General features: G+C 30.8%; 1 protein-coding gene across 1 annotated transcript; it reads left to right on the forward strand.

Annotated features, from left to right (window-relative positions):
• The first annotated feature begins 1,852 nt into the window (after nucleotides 1-1,852).
• Nucleotides 1,853-9,056, forward strand: LOC143058636 (uncharacterized). The gene is made up of 6 exons (XM_076232108.1): nucleotides 1,853-2,025; nucleotides 2,848-2,884; nucleotides 3,669-3,922; nucleotides 4,977-5,203; nucleotides 6,733-7,060; nucleotides 8,535-9,056. Exons 1-6 carry the CDS (start codon nucleotides 1,995-1,997, stop codon nucleotides 8,801-8,803), a joined length of 1,146 nt encoding a protein of 381 aa, XP_076088223.1. The 5' UTR covers nucleotides 1,853-1,994; the 3' UTR covers nucleotides 8,804-9,056.
• Nucleotides 9,057-16,664: the final 7,608 nt, after the last annotated feature.

A 16,664-nucleotide genomic window follows, 5' to 3' on the forward strand; every position in this document is an offset into this window, starting at 1 on the left:
ATTCCTAAGTAAAAAACAAACTAGAAATGCCGTAGTTGGAAAATAAAATAAAAAAAAACAATTAAAAAGACAAATACCGGTATACAAAACACGACATCAAAATATTAATACTAAGAAACAGGAACTCTACCTATACCAATGATGATGTCAGGTGTTCGAGTTCAGTACGTACATAGTTATCAAATGTACCAGCCTAATAACTAAATACGCCAGACGTGTGTTTCGTCTACATAAAAGCATCAGTGACGCTCAGATCAAAAGAGTTATAATGCCAAACAAGAACAAAGTTGAAGAGCATAGAGGATCTAAAATTTCAAAAAATTGTGCCAAATACGGGTAAAATATTCCGAAAGGGTTGATGAATTTAGTTTCTATGGGTCATAGCATTAGCATTTGTTTTATGATCAAGAGGGATCTCACTAATAAGCTTCAACAAAGGGTAAAAAACAAAAACAGCAGTATAAAAATTGCATTCGTCCGATACGCTTTTCTAGGATAGCATTCATTAGGATAGCTATAAGCCGAATATTTGAAAACCAAAGAAGTATAAGAAGCGAGACAGTTGAAGAGCTATTGGACAAAATAGACATAACAAATAGTCATACTCATATTAGGTTAACTTTGAGTGAGTTTAGTTTCTTTATTATGTAAAAAGTTATAAACTCACAGTGTAGCTATAAAATCAGTCAATAAGCGAAAACAATACCGATTTAATTTGCAACAAAGAAGACGAGTTATGAGACATGAAAACTGAAAACTAATTACTTCGAATAATTATTTACCTAAGAAATATTTTGGAATATTATGCGGCTGTGAGATTGTTGAGCTAGCTATAAAACAAGGATTTATCCACCATTTTCTGCATACTAAATCAGGAATATGACATTTGTAGTCCATTCGTATGATGGGTTTGACCTTTAAATTTGCGATTTGATTAGTGACTTTCCGTTTTGAAATTTCCTCAGAGCTCGGTATTTTTGTTATTTTACTTTTTGGGAAGTCTCGCTTATTTTTAAACATGAGGAGTTAGTTTACTTATGAGCAGGAAGGAAATCATTTAAAGAAAATGCAAACCCTGAACTAGGACCAACCAATCCATATACTGGTGATGATGGTATTTTATTACTTTGAACAAAGAAATATAAAGTTTCCAATTGAGAATCTGCAATCATCTCCTTTTTTGTAAAGTTTGTTGTAAGCCGACTCAACTGTGAATTTAAAGATATAATTCATATATGAGGCAGAAATATCTGTATCTCGTGAAGTCTTTCATTCAAATTTGAAGGTATAGATATTCCTCATAGTCTTTTGAATTATCTTATATAGAATGGAAAGTGAAGTCAACAGATAATCCAAATTTGTTAATTTCCCTAGGAAGTTCTTTTGTAAAGCCAGTCTCTATTGAATAAAGTTGGCAATTTACTAAGTCCCTAACAACGCAGAAAAAAATCTATCTTTTGATCATGACACTGCTATGTCATTTTTTTTTAAAGAAATCATGAAAACTGTTCATCTATGATTTTTTTTACCATGAATAAACCCTAATGTTGGCGCCGACGGGTACGGTTTTTAATAGTGATTACAAATTCCCACAATTAAAACATGGTTTGAAAATGACAAACAATCTTTACAAACATCAATCCACAAAGAAGCCAACAGTAGTGGATTACATCTGGGACACATTTATGTACATATTTGTAGAAAGCACATGAGGATGTTGCTACTATAGCTTATCTCAAAATTATGAACATTGGTCTCAAATAGAAATATGAACGCATGTCACTGTTTGTTTGCATGTACTACATCGGCTACAGATAAAAAGCTGGTACGTTATTTCACCTGATGTAAATATTTTATCTTATCACCAATGCAACGTATGAAGTAAATTTTCCGCAAATATCAATCATCATTTTTACCTGCAAAACATTATATGGAGATTATAACACTATAAATATTATCCCGTGAAGAAATATTAGGGTATTGCTTTCTTCACAATGGCGTCTATGGTTCACATAGGAAAGGAAGGTATGTAACAGCTCTTTGACATTTTTAAATCAATAACACATTTTTAAATAGAGATTGAAGTTACCGACACTTGATAATAAAAAAAAAAAAACACGGCAAAAGTAGGACGATGCAGAAACCAACATGTCCACACAAAAAAAAGTGATTGCACTTGATATTGCTGACTAAAGATCGACCCATAGCGTTAATAACTAATTCAATATACAATAGTACTATAATCAAAAGAGCGACGTAATATACCATAGAGATATTAAAACTCAAAAGTAAAAAACAAACTGAAAATGCCATGATGAATGTAAATAGAAAATAAAATGAGAAGAAAAGTTATACCTTAAAACACGTGTGTAACTATACAAATATTATAGCTTCAAGCATCACTGAAACGTTATTGATTGTCGAAATACGCATCTGGTGCCAAATATCTGTTATCATTTATGTTTTTAAAATGACCCCCCAATTATAATTAAAGAGAAAAGCTAGTTCAAAGACAAGAAAATACAAATGAGAAGAAAAGTTAAATGTTTAAACACGTGTGTAACTTTACAGATATTTTGGCTTCGAGCATCACTTAAAACGTTATTGATTGTCGACATGCGCATCTGGTGCAGAATATTATTTATTGTTTATGTTTTTAAAATGACCCCCAATCATAATTAAAGAGAAAAGCTAGTTTAAAGACAAGGATATCAAATATCCATATTATTTGTTTACAATAACTTGGCAAAGATACCATATGATTATTACAACATGATAATGAATTTGAGAAAACGAAACTATGTATAACATTTGTACATTATAACCCAATTATTGTTCCTATTTTAGTTCTCAGTGAAAAAGATGTTGAAGACATATTTGACAGGTACATATTTTAGGAGTACTGTGGCTTATTCTCATAATACTTTTCTCAAATAAAAAACAAGTTAAGTAAAGTATGCATGATCGTTTCTTTCAGAAAACTGTTTTAAACATTCAGATGATATGTGTTTTGACAACTAACTCATTTAGTGTGATTTGAATAACAATTTCGTCATTCTAACTGTTACATGTAAAGAACATAACATAATGGTTACCCATATTTTGTCGATTAACAAACACACTATCTAGCTTCCTAGCTTTAGAATTTATTTAAAGTAATGTGTCAACCAAAGAGCACACTGTAGTTGACATACATGGGAGTAACTACTTATAATAGAAAATTCAATTACATAGTAAAAACTTTTATTTTTTGTTCTTTCTTCTAACCAAGATGCATGTTTTGATATTGTAAACACAAGATGTATACGTTTCAATTGTCCTGCTGTTGTTACATCATAGCTTTGGTATGGTTGAAACTAGGATCGTTATCGATTTATATTTTGCAATACCGGTAAACTTTTTCTTTCGTTTTGTTTTCAGTATCTGAGATAACTTTCTCTATTGGACAAGGTCTTCAGTTTGTGACATATTTTTAAATGAGGTGCAGCTACTAATAGTAGAGAACATGATTTTAATTATTTTAAGGCGTAAAAAGATAGATGGTTTCTGTATATACCAGCATAAGTCACAGTTTATTCTATATCAATCGTAGTTAGGATTTTTCTCTAGTATATAATAAGCAGGTTACAACTTATCTATTTAATCGATTGTATAACTTTATTATCAAGCGTCATCAACTCAGCTTCTTCAAAATCCAAACCTTCAACTCCACCTAACGAAGACGAGTATGATTGCAGCAATAGATATAGGGGTTTAGCCTTAATAATTAGTAATGAAAACTTCAAAACAGAAAGGCTAAGAAGAGATTACTGTGATTACGAAATAAAACTGATGAAAGACACATTTGGAATGTATTTAAATTTCACAGTTTTGACTTTTAAGGATTTGACTGCAGAAAAAATAATGTGGGTCATACAAAGAGGTCAGTAATACAGTTCAAAAATGAAATGAAAAACAGGGCAAAATAAATTCAACTTTTGAAATTAAACGTCCACGAAAAGTATAAAATGATCTTGTACCTTAATGCAACAAACAAAAATAACCTTTTATACCGTGGATGCGTCTCAACCGCTTTTAAGGAACAAACTTCATCAGGAATATGTTCAGTTCAAGAAAGTATAAGAATTGAAACATTTTTTAAGTGTTGAAAGACCAAAAATGGACTTAGAAATAATAACCCAATGCATTTAAAGGCAACTTTTAAAGAGGAACTGACAATCCATGAGAGAAATGTTTTATTCGTGTAAGTACCAAAGTACTGACTACTGAGCTTGGTAAACACTAAACAGTTGTTCTACCCAATGATATGTAAACATCACTGCGACTGTCATACAAGTGGATATTTAGCGCTATAAAACCAGGTTTTATCCACATTTCCTACATTTGAAAATGCCTGCACCAAGTCAGTTGTTGTCCATTCGTTTGATGTGTTTTGTCATTTGATTTTGCTATTTGATAAGGGACTTTCCGTTTTGAATTTTCCTCGGAGTTTAATATTTTTGTGATTTCACTTTTTAATAACTTTTAAAAAGATAGATTAACTGAAAGATGAAACCTGGTAAAATAATGTTACATTAATCATAATTAATTATATAAATTATATTTTTTGGGCTTCATGTTTTCATGAGTTCAATAGGAACATATTTAGTATATGCGTTTCCAATCTCTTTGAGTCACGAGACACATAATGCTACTAATAAAGAAACATGCCCAAGCGTGCTTTCTGTATCCTCAACATACGTTTCTTATTGATACGATAAGAGAGAAAGTTTACATCATTAGATGAATACTCGAATTGAGAAATATTTATTTGAATGCAGAATCATTGATAATTTTGCTTAATAATAAAAGACATTATCCTTCGAAGTAAATTGTTGTGTATATCATTTTTAATACTGCTTCAGAAGATAGATAAGATTACCAGGCAATAATAACTAAAGAACAATTAAAGATATTTTTTATTGTTTGCTAATTAGCCTGCAAACAAGCTGATTTTTTGGGACAATCAGACTGTTTTGCATGTGTTCTTGCAAGCCATGGTGGTGAAGAAGCAAGATGTTCAAATGGTAAACCGCAATCATTGCATTTGAGAGACCATTGTATATATGGTGTCGACCACATTCCAGTTACAACAAAAGATATAATAGACAATGTAAACGTAGTTGAAGCTTTAAAAGATAAACCGAAGCTTTTTTTCATTCAGGTTTGTATTATTTAATTGAACTATTCAAAATATAGAAGAAATATGAGAAAAAATAAGCAATTACGTGGAACGTTATCTAAAAAAAGAATGAATGCAATGTTTTTGGTAAAATTTTTGTACTATGTTAATAAATATTATTCAGTAATACGTAAAATTTTTGTCACACTGAACGTTATAACGCAGTTTAAGTTAAAGAGCATCCACCGTGAAAATATTAAATTCTCCAGAAAATATAAGTAATAATATAAATGTATAAAAATTATATAAATTTATTTTGTTACAGGTATATAACGGAATTGCATTACTAAATCATTAAAAAGTTATCAAATAAACCAAATGATTCCCTATTTCAATTTTGCAGAATTTTTTTTTTTAAGTCTTCAGAGCCATGCTATTTGTATCAATTTGTTCGGTTTATCTTACTCAATTGTTGCTATCACTGACTAGATGGTAAGATGGGGGTAATTGGTATCCATTGAAAACATTAGAAGCCGAATGATACTCAGCATTTCTTACATTGTCCCTGCATCTTTTCAACAATCTAATACGAATTAATGAATTCACATAATTAATTATGAATAATGTTAAATGAGATTGATGCATATTAGCTTATAAATTCCGGAACAGTTTCTTATAGTTTAGGTTTTTTTTTAAGGCATTATATATAGACTTTTGACCAATATATCTTTGTCTATCCACAATAATTAATGTTAGGGTATATGTTTGACCTGGGTTTTTTTGTGCGGGTTTATTTTGTTATCTTAGACACAGGCTTCAGGCTAGGATTTTGAAGTTTTTACCCACGTTTTTTTTTGTGAGAGATGAAAACCAACTTTATTTTTGGGTGAGACCAAGGAAGCACGGATGTATCTTAATAGCTTTATATCTTTGTCAGTTTTTGAATGCAGTTATTCCATTACTATACATGAAAGTATGAATTGACTGTATCATGCCAGGATTATGACAGTTCTTTTACAATCGTTGATTGATCACGTTTGATTTTGTCAGCTTTGATAGATATCCGCATCATGCATTTGCCTCTGTGTTATATTTTTTTTTCTCATTACGGACATTTGTGGATGTTTAGATCTTTTTTTAAGATTTGATGCTGTTTTCTGTCTACACGTTTGAGGTCTAAATGTATATTACGTTGATTATCGGTTAGTTAGTTTAAAAGTTCATTCGACAGTCGTTGTTTTCATATTTTCGAGAATCATGGGTGTAAAAATTATTTTTTTTAAATCATAATGTACTTTTTATAAATGATGTTTCTCTGAAGGTGTCCAAAAGAAGTGGTGTAATGAAATTTATTTAATCTTTTAAGTATAACAGCATTTTTCGTCCAACAGATATGGGATCAGAATTTGAGAAGAAGAAAATAAGTAAATATTTCAGCAATATCTTACTTACTGAACAGTTCAATAACTCTACCTGTATTATGCATGTATTACTTCCAAAGTTTTTATGTATAACACTGTGAAAGCAGTACTTGCTTGCCTTGTAAATCAACTTTATTTTGGTAATTATAGGCATGTCGCTCACGAATGGATATCAAATTATCTGGTGAAGATGTTGGCCATATACTACCAATTAACAGGGCTTTATGTGAAAATTCTCCAAATCATGATTACGATTTCGAAGATGAGTTTAATAAGCTGTCATTTACAATAGAAAGCGACCCTTCCTTTAATGCTCATCATGGAATTTTCTCAGAAAAGAAAGACACCTCAGAAGCCAGTATATTCCACAAACTTGGTCGATTGTTTCTTGTGAACAAAAATGAACCAGAAGAGACAATATCTATTCTAGACCAATCATGTACTGATAATACACTTGTCGTTTATTCATCAGCTTCAGGTAACTACAATAAATCAACTTGTTCATCTTAACTGTACAAGTTTTTGTTTGTAACCCGAATTTGCCTTCTCTCAACCTATTTATGACTTATGAACAGGGGTATACTACTGTTGCCTTTATTTAATTCTTTTATCTGAATAATATACAAATAAGTGTTGGTAGCGTTGTAACAAAAAGTCAAAATGGATTCCCAGATTATGAAAGAAACGATTTATTCACATCTCGTTTCTTAGTATATGTACGATGAGTTTATTATTTCTATAATTTCTCCTCCTTTACCAATACAATACGTTTATTTGAAATCAACCTTTCGATCTATATTTATATAATTCAATTTTGGATGTAACGCGTCTTCTGATTGGCTGACGTCGTTTTGTTTATCATATCATAGACACAATTTTGTCATGTGACCATGACGTCATCAACGTTTTTTTCATGATTTACACCGGTTTAAAAGGGAATTTAGAATTAAATTATAAGAAATAACTGTAATCTTTTTTCAGTCTATTTGAAATAACGTAAAAAATGTGGTACACACTGTTAAATAACCGGCTACGTGCGTTTATCAATGGCACCACACTTTTTTATGATATTACTTTATAGACAGAAAAAATATTACAGTCATTCCTTAAATGATCCGTATCTGAAAAGTCAATATAAAAAAGGAGATAGCAATGGTAAACTCATAAGTCGAAATCCAACAGTCAATTCCATGTCCAAATAAAAAAAGGATGAAAGACAAACAATAAATAACAAAACCCATATTAGAAAACTAAAGACTGATCATGAGCTTCACTAACCTCAGTATGTGACACTCGTTATTGTGTCTTCTATACCGTCTGTCGATTTGTTATGAAGTTAAGCACAATGAAACATGATATGATGTGGTATTATAGTAAATGATTCAACTATACGCCACAGTTTCAATATAGTTAATGTATAAAGACAACCATACAGCCTGTAACAACGAGAAATATCTATACTGTAAAGAGATTATTAAGGTTTGGACAGGAAAAATATAGACATTTCAATTACTAAAACAACAAGGAACTACAGGCTCCTTGGTAGGGACATGAATATATAAAGTTAGGTAGAGTTAAACATGTTTACAGATGTTTTAATAAATTTTAGCAAATAAAACTAGCAAGCCAAATCTTCAAGCTATTGAGAAATCCTGAGTATTTAACAAAGAAATTATCAAGTGTATTTGAAATAATCAATTGAATTTAAATAAGACAGGAGTTTTGTTTTTAAGTTTGACCATAATTTCATAAGGTGTGATCATAACAGTACATTACAAGTCTGCTATTAAAGGGGCACAATTGGTTACCCTAGAAGTTTTGATACATTTTATATCTTTTTTTTATCTGAGCGTCATTGATGAGTCTTATGTAGACGAAACGCGCGTCTGGCGTATTAAATTATAATCCTGGTACCTTTGATTACTACTATAACTATAGCACTTTCATTTCAGAAAAGACTTCTTACGGAAGAGTAAACTTAGGTGGTTGGATGCTTGTTTCTCTCAAAAAAGTGGTGGAAGAACAGCTTCGTCAGGCAAACAGAACATATTGCATTGATTTTATGGAAGTTTTAAACGCTATAGCTAGTAATAATGCAGCTACTTTTGAGACACACTCTCAAGAGAACCACGAGAACCCACCGTTTAAAACAACAGTTGTATTTGAACATTGTTTCTATAAGGAGTTAAATTTTTATAGCAACTACAATAACCTTTATTAGTTTCAGCACTGAAATTAAAATTTAATAATCGTTTCAATATTTATGCCTCAGCCGTTTGTTTTGAGTTTTTAACATGACAATGTGCAGTAATTCCAATTAACTATATGTCGATATACCACGTAGAACGATATAATATCACTCAAGTTGAATTTAATAAGACTCATGTTTATCTCCTTTCTGACTTGCTTATATTTATGAATCCGACATAGCGACCTTTGTATCCATTGCTTAGAAATAAACCATGTAAATTCGAGAGCTTTCATAAGACCTATTTGTAATGTTTTCCGACGTGTTTGATGCATTTCATATATTGCGAACCAATGAAGCATCCAACAAAAACTTGATGAATGATGTTATATAAAAGAAAGTACATTAACGGAGCATAGTTTTATGTACGACCGCCGTTTTGATCTCAACCCTTAGATATCTTTCATAACGAACAAGTAAACGTACTTTGTAGAAAGGATAAGGTGGTTGTAGTAGAGTCATGTAGGTATTCTATTAGATTGACACAAGGAGTGTTATCTAAACAACAGGAACCGTTTATACTTTCAAAACATAACGCTTTTTTCTTCGGTATGTGGATATAAGTATGTGACCATGAAGTCTTTTTTCAGTTGTATCTTTTGTGCAGTAAATTTGATTTTACAGTCATTTATATTAGATAATGTATTGTATTATTCTAGATTCCTAATCAAAAATATATGTTTGGCCTTCCAACGAATTTCTCTAATATTTGGATTAAGTTTTAACAAAAAAGCAGTTTGAAACACAAACGTTTAGATATTTAGAAATGGTATCATTCATGAAACTAAAAATCACTTGTTATTACTGTACATTGAACAATTACAAAAGTTGTGCAAGAACGTTTTTTCCTGAAAACGTTGAATAACATTGGGAATGGATATTAGTATGCGTCAAAGAGACAAGAACCTGACTAAATGGCAGAAAACATAAATCCCGTACCCGGAGGCATGTTCCAGTAGAAATACTAAATGACAATTTTATAAATTTGCAACCGACTTTCCGATAGATGAGTTGTCAAACTATAAAAAAAGGAGTTGTATTTGTACAAAGTTGAATAATCGTCCCTCGGCTGGATGAATTTCTTTATACCAAATCTTTAATTTCAAATATCAATCGAATGAACGTAATATGTTCTTTAAACGTTTAAAAACGTTAATATCGTTTGATTGGTGGTCTGACTTAGTCACCTTGATTAATAAGCAATCGGCGCTAATAAAACAATTAATATCAGTTTATTATCATCCTAAATAGTACATGTAGTAATGAGCTATTGATTGTGAGTTAAATCCAGGGACATTTATCTAGCATGACAACTGCACAGGAGACATAATGTACAAAGCATTGTTCCTATTTTGTAAACATTTGTACTTGAATAACCGTCAGTAATAAAACAGGTAATCGACCTTTATCATTCAACGATATGATATCCCTTACATTCATGTCCCTTGGTGCCTCTTGCAGTTCAGCTAGATATATTCAGCCTACTCACAGTATTCTTTTTTGTTATTTTCTAGAGGTGTGCCTGAGACGAAGGTTTTATGTACAAATGGATACTCCTATATATATATATAATAATAATAATACATGAAAACTGTTGTTTCTTATTTGTGTTTGTAACTATATACTGTATTGTTTATTATATTTGTAAAATAATAATATTATAATGATGTTATATTATGCTCCTTGTAAGCCCAATTTTTGGAAATAAAGCATCTTCTTCTTCTTCTTCTTCTTCTTCTTCTTCTTCTTCTTCTTCTTCTTCTTCTTCTTCTTCTTCTTCTTCTTCTTCTTCTTCTGTATTAGTATTTCGATAACATTGAAATGGAAATGTGAAGTACATATATCCCAGTTGATACGATATTCCAGACCTTACATTCCATGTCAATTTATACTTAATACATTGTTGATGCTTACAAGGAAGCTATAACACACAACAAGATGAGGAACAAATGATCCATTCAAAAATTACAGCCTGCATGAAGAAGTTGACCATCATGATAAATGAGATGTAACAACAATGATCAGAGGGACATCATTCATATATACATGTATCTCGAAATGAAATTAATTATGTTTGTGCTTTTTAATGACACCGTTATCTACAGTTATTTTGTATAGCATTGTATTTGTTGAATTGAAATTTACTGTTTGTTTTTTACTTAAATTCAAAACTTTAACACTTTTGTCAAAGTAAAAACATATAATTCATTATTCAATATTGTACTATTTTACATAGTTGTATCATTCTGCTCATCTTTAACAGATGGTCTATTGATACCATTTACGACTTGGTATTTAGATACACAGTTAAGTATTTGGAACCAACTTTAAATAAATCCAATACTTACAATGAACACTGCTTTTTCCAAGATTTTGATATCTATATCATTGAAGCTTAATACCAAAATGTATGATAAAAGAGATGATTTTCATTTTGTATTGTTAATCATCTATGTTTAGATGGTGACTTTCCCAAATCACCTGCCTTTGGTGTTTAGATTATCTCGTGTATGTAACAACGTATTATACTTTAACGAAAAAATCTATGTAATACTAAAAATTATTACACCAGGGTTTTCGATATCACAAACGAGTCCAAACTTTTTCTAAATGTTATCATCGGTACTCGGACATCATTCATAAATCAACATGAAGATATCTTATACGTTCAGGTATTTCACATCCAATCTTGAATGGTAATATTCTTTACAAAGCACATAAATGTCTGCATTCACCTCAAAAACTAACCAAACATTTAAACGGACTTCTTAAGAAATTATATAGGTACGATACTGTTGTAAGTTCATTAAAGATTGCATATTTTGGCATTAATATTGATTCAATTATAGGGGCTTTGTATCGGTTATCAACACATTTATTCAAAACCAGCTATTGACATGATACTGTTACCTTCTTCTCATATATGATGGTATGATTCTAAACACCTAACGGGAGGGATTGTGCTTGATATGTATATGATAGGAGACATAATCTCTCAATCAGGTCAATTGACGTCTGAGCTGGCAAGTCAGTAACTGCTCGTTGTCTGTTGTTAATTTATTAATGTCATTTTTCTTTGTTTCTATTGCTACTTTTTTTGACATTGAACTCTGACTTCTTTTGAACTGAGTTTCACTCTGTGTATTGCTGTGAGTATGCTTTTCTTTAGTGGCTAGAGATGTAGGTGGAGGGTTGAGATCTCACACAACATGCTTAGCCCTCTGATTTTTTTCGCCTGTCCCAAGTCAGGATCCTCCTACCTTTTACTAGTAAAGTCTTATATGGTTTTTAATTTTAGTCCATCTAATGCCTGTACCAAGTCAGGAATATGACAGTTGTTTTCCAGTCGTTTGAAGTGTTTTAGATTTTGATTTTGACATCTGATTAGGGACCTTCCGTTTTAAATTCAGTTCAGTATCTTTGTGATTTTACTTTTCATATATTTCGAAGTGTAATATGACGTCCATGATTACAAATGTATTACTGAACTAATACATATTTTTGTTTAGGGGGAAGCTGAAGCACACCTCCGGGTACGATTATTTTTCACTTTGTCAAAGACCAATTGTTGGCCTTAAGCTGTTTTCCTTTTGATAGCTAATGATTCTTTTTATGAAACATTGTGAAAGTGAGACTACACACAGAATAACTCCCAATGCTACTTTTAGTAGGAAATGATAAAAAACAATATTTAATGTAAAAAAGTATTTAATTAGTAAGGTGACAATAACAATCAAGACCATGGAGTAAACAAAGACTCACAAAACCAGAAGACATTTACATCAACAGTTATAAATTATAAATAAGAAAAAACACGAACTCCACTAAATGAAATATACTATATGTGGTTCTATTTTTTTGGAAACGCACTCAATTTAAAGATGTATTATACAAATCTTTTACTTTTATGGATACTTTTTAATATTATGTCGAGCTTATGGAATATATGTCATATAAGCAGGTTGTCCAATCGTATTACAAATAAAACTAGCTTTGCCATTGCAAGCAATAGCGGATGGCACCCTTCCCGCATTGCCTGGTGAGCGGCAGCCATTTTAAAAATTCCAAAATCAAAGAGCACATCTACTGATGTCTATTAAAATTCTTGTAAAATTTCATCAGTTTTGGAGAATATTTAATTTTTTGAAATTTTTGCTATTTCCATGGTAACGGGTGCCATTTTTCAAAATTCCAAAGAGAGGTGCCACTTTGGGACATGCCATGTTACATATCCATAAAATTGTAGAAGGTTTGACCCAATATTCTTGCAGAAAATGCAGCTTCGGTGTATTTTCCCATAGGGCCAATGTTAAACCTTCGCCCTGTTTCCATGACAATGGCGGCCATTTTGGAATTTCCTAATATTGTCACAACATCTAGGCATACCAAGGAACATTACCATTAAGTTTCATCCACTAGGGTCTTATAATAAAAGATTTAAAATTTTGATTTTTTTTCACATTTTATCAGTTTCCATGACAACAGCCGCCATCTTGAATATGCCATACCCCGATTGCAAATCTGCACATGCTGGGTAATATTATGGTACAGTCCCATGACCATTGGTTCATACAGTTCCAAGATATAAGCTGGACAAAAAAAGTGGAAGAAAAATAAAAATAAGAAAAAAAGAAACGTAGAATAACAATACGTCACCCCAACTCCGTTGAGGGTGCCATAATAACTTCAACGGAAGAAGAGGTAAGTTAACTTGTTAACACATTAGTAAGTTGCCATATAAAAAAAGAAGTTATGTTATAAATAAAAGAAGTTGAAAGTTGTCCATTCCAATATTTTTAAAATTGTTTTACTCTTACCAGATCTTTTAACTGGGTTTTTTTGTTGTATTTCCAGTTTGGTAGTGACTTTATTTAAAACAAAACTTTCTTGAATTGTCGGTTTATACACATTTATTGATTATTAAGAAACTATGGTTTCGAATTGCAAGGTTGCTATAAGGTCGAATTTGCTATCTTGTTTCCCTTTTTGATGTTTAACTGTTCAACAATGTTTTAATCTTGTACATCATTGGCTTATGATTATTCGGGTTTAAGTGTGCCTACTAGGAAAAATCTTAAAAGCGCTATAAAATGTGTTGATATTGGAAGCCCTGTACCGATTTTGCATCTGATGAGCTATCAGTTTCCGAGGGTATCATGAGATCGAAGTGTAGTACTTCTGTTCTGCCATGACATATCAGAAACCTTATTTCAATTGTCCGTCTTTAAATTCAAAAAATTATGATGAAACACACTTTTCAACTCTTTTATTTTTATGTCCGTTTTGATCATCAAACTACTTAATTGTTCTTGTCCATCCGTGGATTTCAAATATTTGGCTTTGAACGGTCCTGGTGAATGTTAATCCAGAAAAGTTCTTTGGATGCAAAACAATTATAACTCGTTTCCTGAATTGTCCATTTCTAATCTTTATAGTATTAACAATTATGTTTCTAACTAGATATACAAATAACATGAATAATGTACTCGTTGGACAAAGGATGTAATGGGGGGAAAAAGTAATTGTGAGTTTAAATATGTTAAGCATTAGGGGAATAATGTTTGTCTTAACATTATGTGTATCACATGCACTCTACATTATATTGTTGTATATACTCTCTATAAATATGTTATACTTGAATATAACTGTACATTATATTGTTGTATATATTTTCTATAAATATGTCATATTTGAGAATACCTGTACATTATATTGTTGTATATACTTTCTATAAATATGTCATACTTGAAAATAAATGTACATTGTATATCTACTAGTATATATACTTTCTATGAATATGTTGTACTTTATAATAACTGTACATTATTTTACTGTATATAATTTCAATGAATATGTCATACTTGAGGTGGTATGGGAGTCTAAAATAAAAATGATAGAAATTGTTCATACTTTGACACAAAGTAGTATATTGATATATGTTTAAAAATATAATGAAAATGAAAAGTGACCGTGCATTTTCTCAAGTTACAGATATGTTTCTTACGTCGTAACTACAATCTTGAAAAGACTATTCACCGGATTTGTTATTACATAAGCAACACGACAGGTGCCACATGTGGAGCATGATCTGCTTACCCTTCCGGAGCACCTGAGATCACCCCTAGTTTGTGTTGGGGTTCGTGTTGCTTATCCTTTAGTTTGTTGTGTCATTTGTGCTATTGTTCGTCTGTTTGTCTTTTTCATTTTTGGCCATGGCGTTGTCAGTTTGTTTTCGATTTATGAGTTTGGCTGTCCCTTATACAGGAAAATACACCATTTTGTAATTGGAAACGAAATTAAATGATAGAATTGTAAAATAAATTACGAAAATATAGCTCTTAGACAAGGCTTTGCGAATATCAAAAGAAAAAAATAGGGTCACCATACGTTTTTTATGGCTAAACTACAAAATAAGACAATTCTATGTCCTTCAGGAAATGCACCTCCCCTTAAAATGGCAATTCAAATTAAAAAAAATCAACCAAAATAATTTAAACTTGTAAGGATATTAATATTTATAAGTTATATTCTTATAAATTAATTTCTTTTGGATAAAAATTCACATGAGTTAACTGCATTCCTGCATCACATTTTGCTAACTTGATTAAAAATCTGGTCTTTGAATCTCTGTTTTTTACAATCCAAGATGGCGAAAGACACCCATGCCACCTTAAGATAACTTTACATTATTTTACTGTATATACTTTCTATCAATATGTCATACTTGAGAAGAACTGTACATTATACTACTAAATATACTTTCTATGAATATGTCATACTTGAGGAGAACTGTACATTATACTACTGAATATACTTTCTATGAATATGTCATACTTGAGGAGAACTGTACATTATACTACTAAATATTCTTTCTATGAATATGTTATACTTGAGGAGAACTGTACATTATATTATTACACATACTTTCTATGAATATGTAAAACTTAGGAATAGAAAATGAAGATGAAGATTCACTTCAAAATAGTGATAAACAAAAATTATGAACGTAATAAATACTAAAACATAAAAGTTTTGTCAACGGATATAACAATTTAAAATGAGTGTTGATATATAAAACCATGTGGTTACTTTTTTTTAAGAAAGATCAACACAAAATTGTCTGCTCTGTGCTCTTGTAGTAGTTTGCTTTTTAATACTTCTTCACCACTCAATACTCTGCCTAAAAAAATAACAAAATAGATATGTGTACAACTATAACGTTTTGAATTAATCAAACAGTATAAGAATTATTAGATCATAACATTTCAGCTTTACAAAATTCAATTGTTGAGTTTCGGCCACTTAATTGTTAATTTTAAGAAAATTTTGCAGTTTTGGTTATTACCTTTAATGTTATTGAAGATGATGATGAAGATAAACTGTAAACAGCAATTATGTTCAGCAAAGTAAGATCCACCAAAAAGTTCATTAACCAAAATTGTCAATTGAACGCTTAATAAGGAGTTATTGCCATGAACAGACAATTAATACACAAGTTGTTCATAATGATGTAGTGAATTAAAAAAAAAATCTCCTGAAACTTCTAGGCTAATAGTTCTAAAGTGTAACTGACTGTAACTTAAGGTTTCTAGTTTATAAATTGTATCCGAAGTTTGGATCCATCAACAAACATGGCTGCCATAATGGAACATACGAGTAAAATGAAGTTTTATTTCTTTTGAACAAAATATGACTTATACAAAGAACATTTGAATGGCATTTGTAAGTCACTCGTTAAAATATTGAAAAGCAAAAATAATAATTGATGAGAAATTTTGAGCAAAAAGTTACAGGTGAGAGATTCAGGCTCTTGAGACCCTTTTATTTTATATAG

This window comes from Mytilus galloprovincialis, chromosome 14 (assembly GCF_965363235.1).
Source record: "Mytilus galloprovincialis chromosome 14, xbMytGall1.hap1.1, whole genome shotgun sequence".
In the NCBI taxonomy this organism is placed as follows: domain Eukaryota; kingdom Metazoa; phylum Mollusca; class Bivalvia; order Mytilida; family Mytilidae; genus Mytilus; species Mytilus galloprovincialis.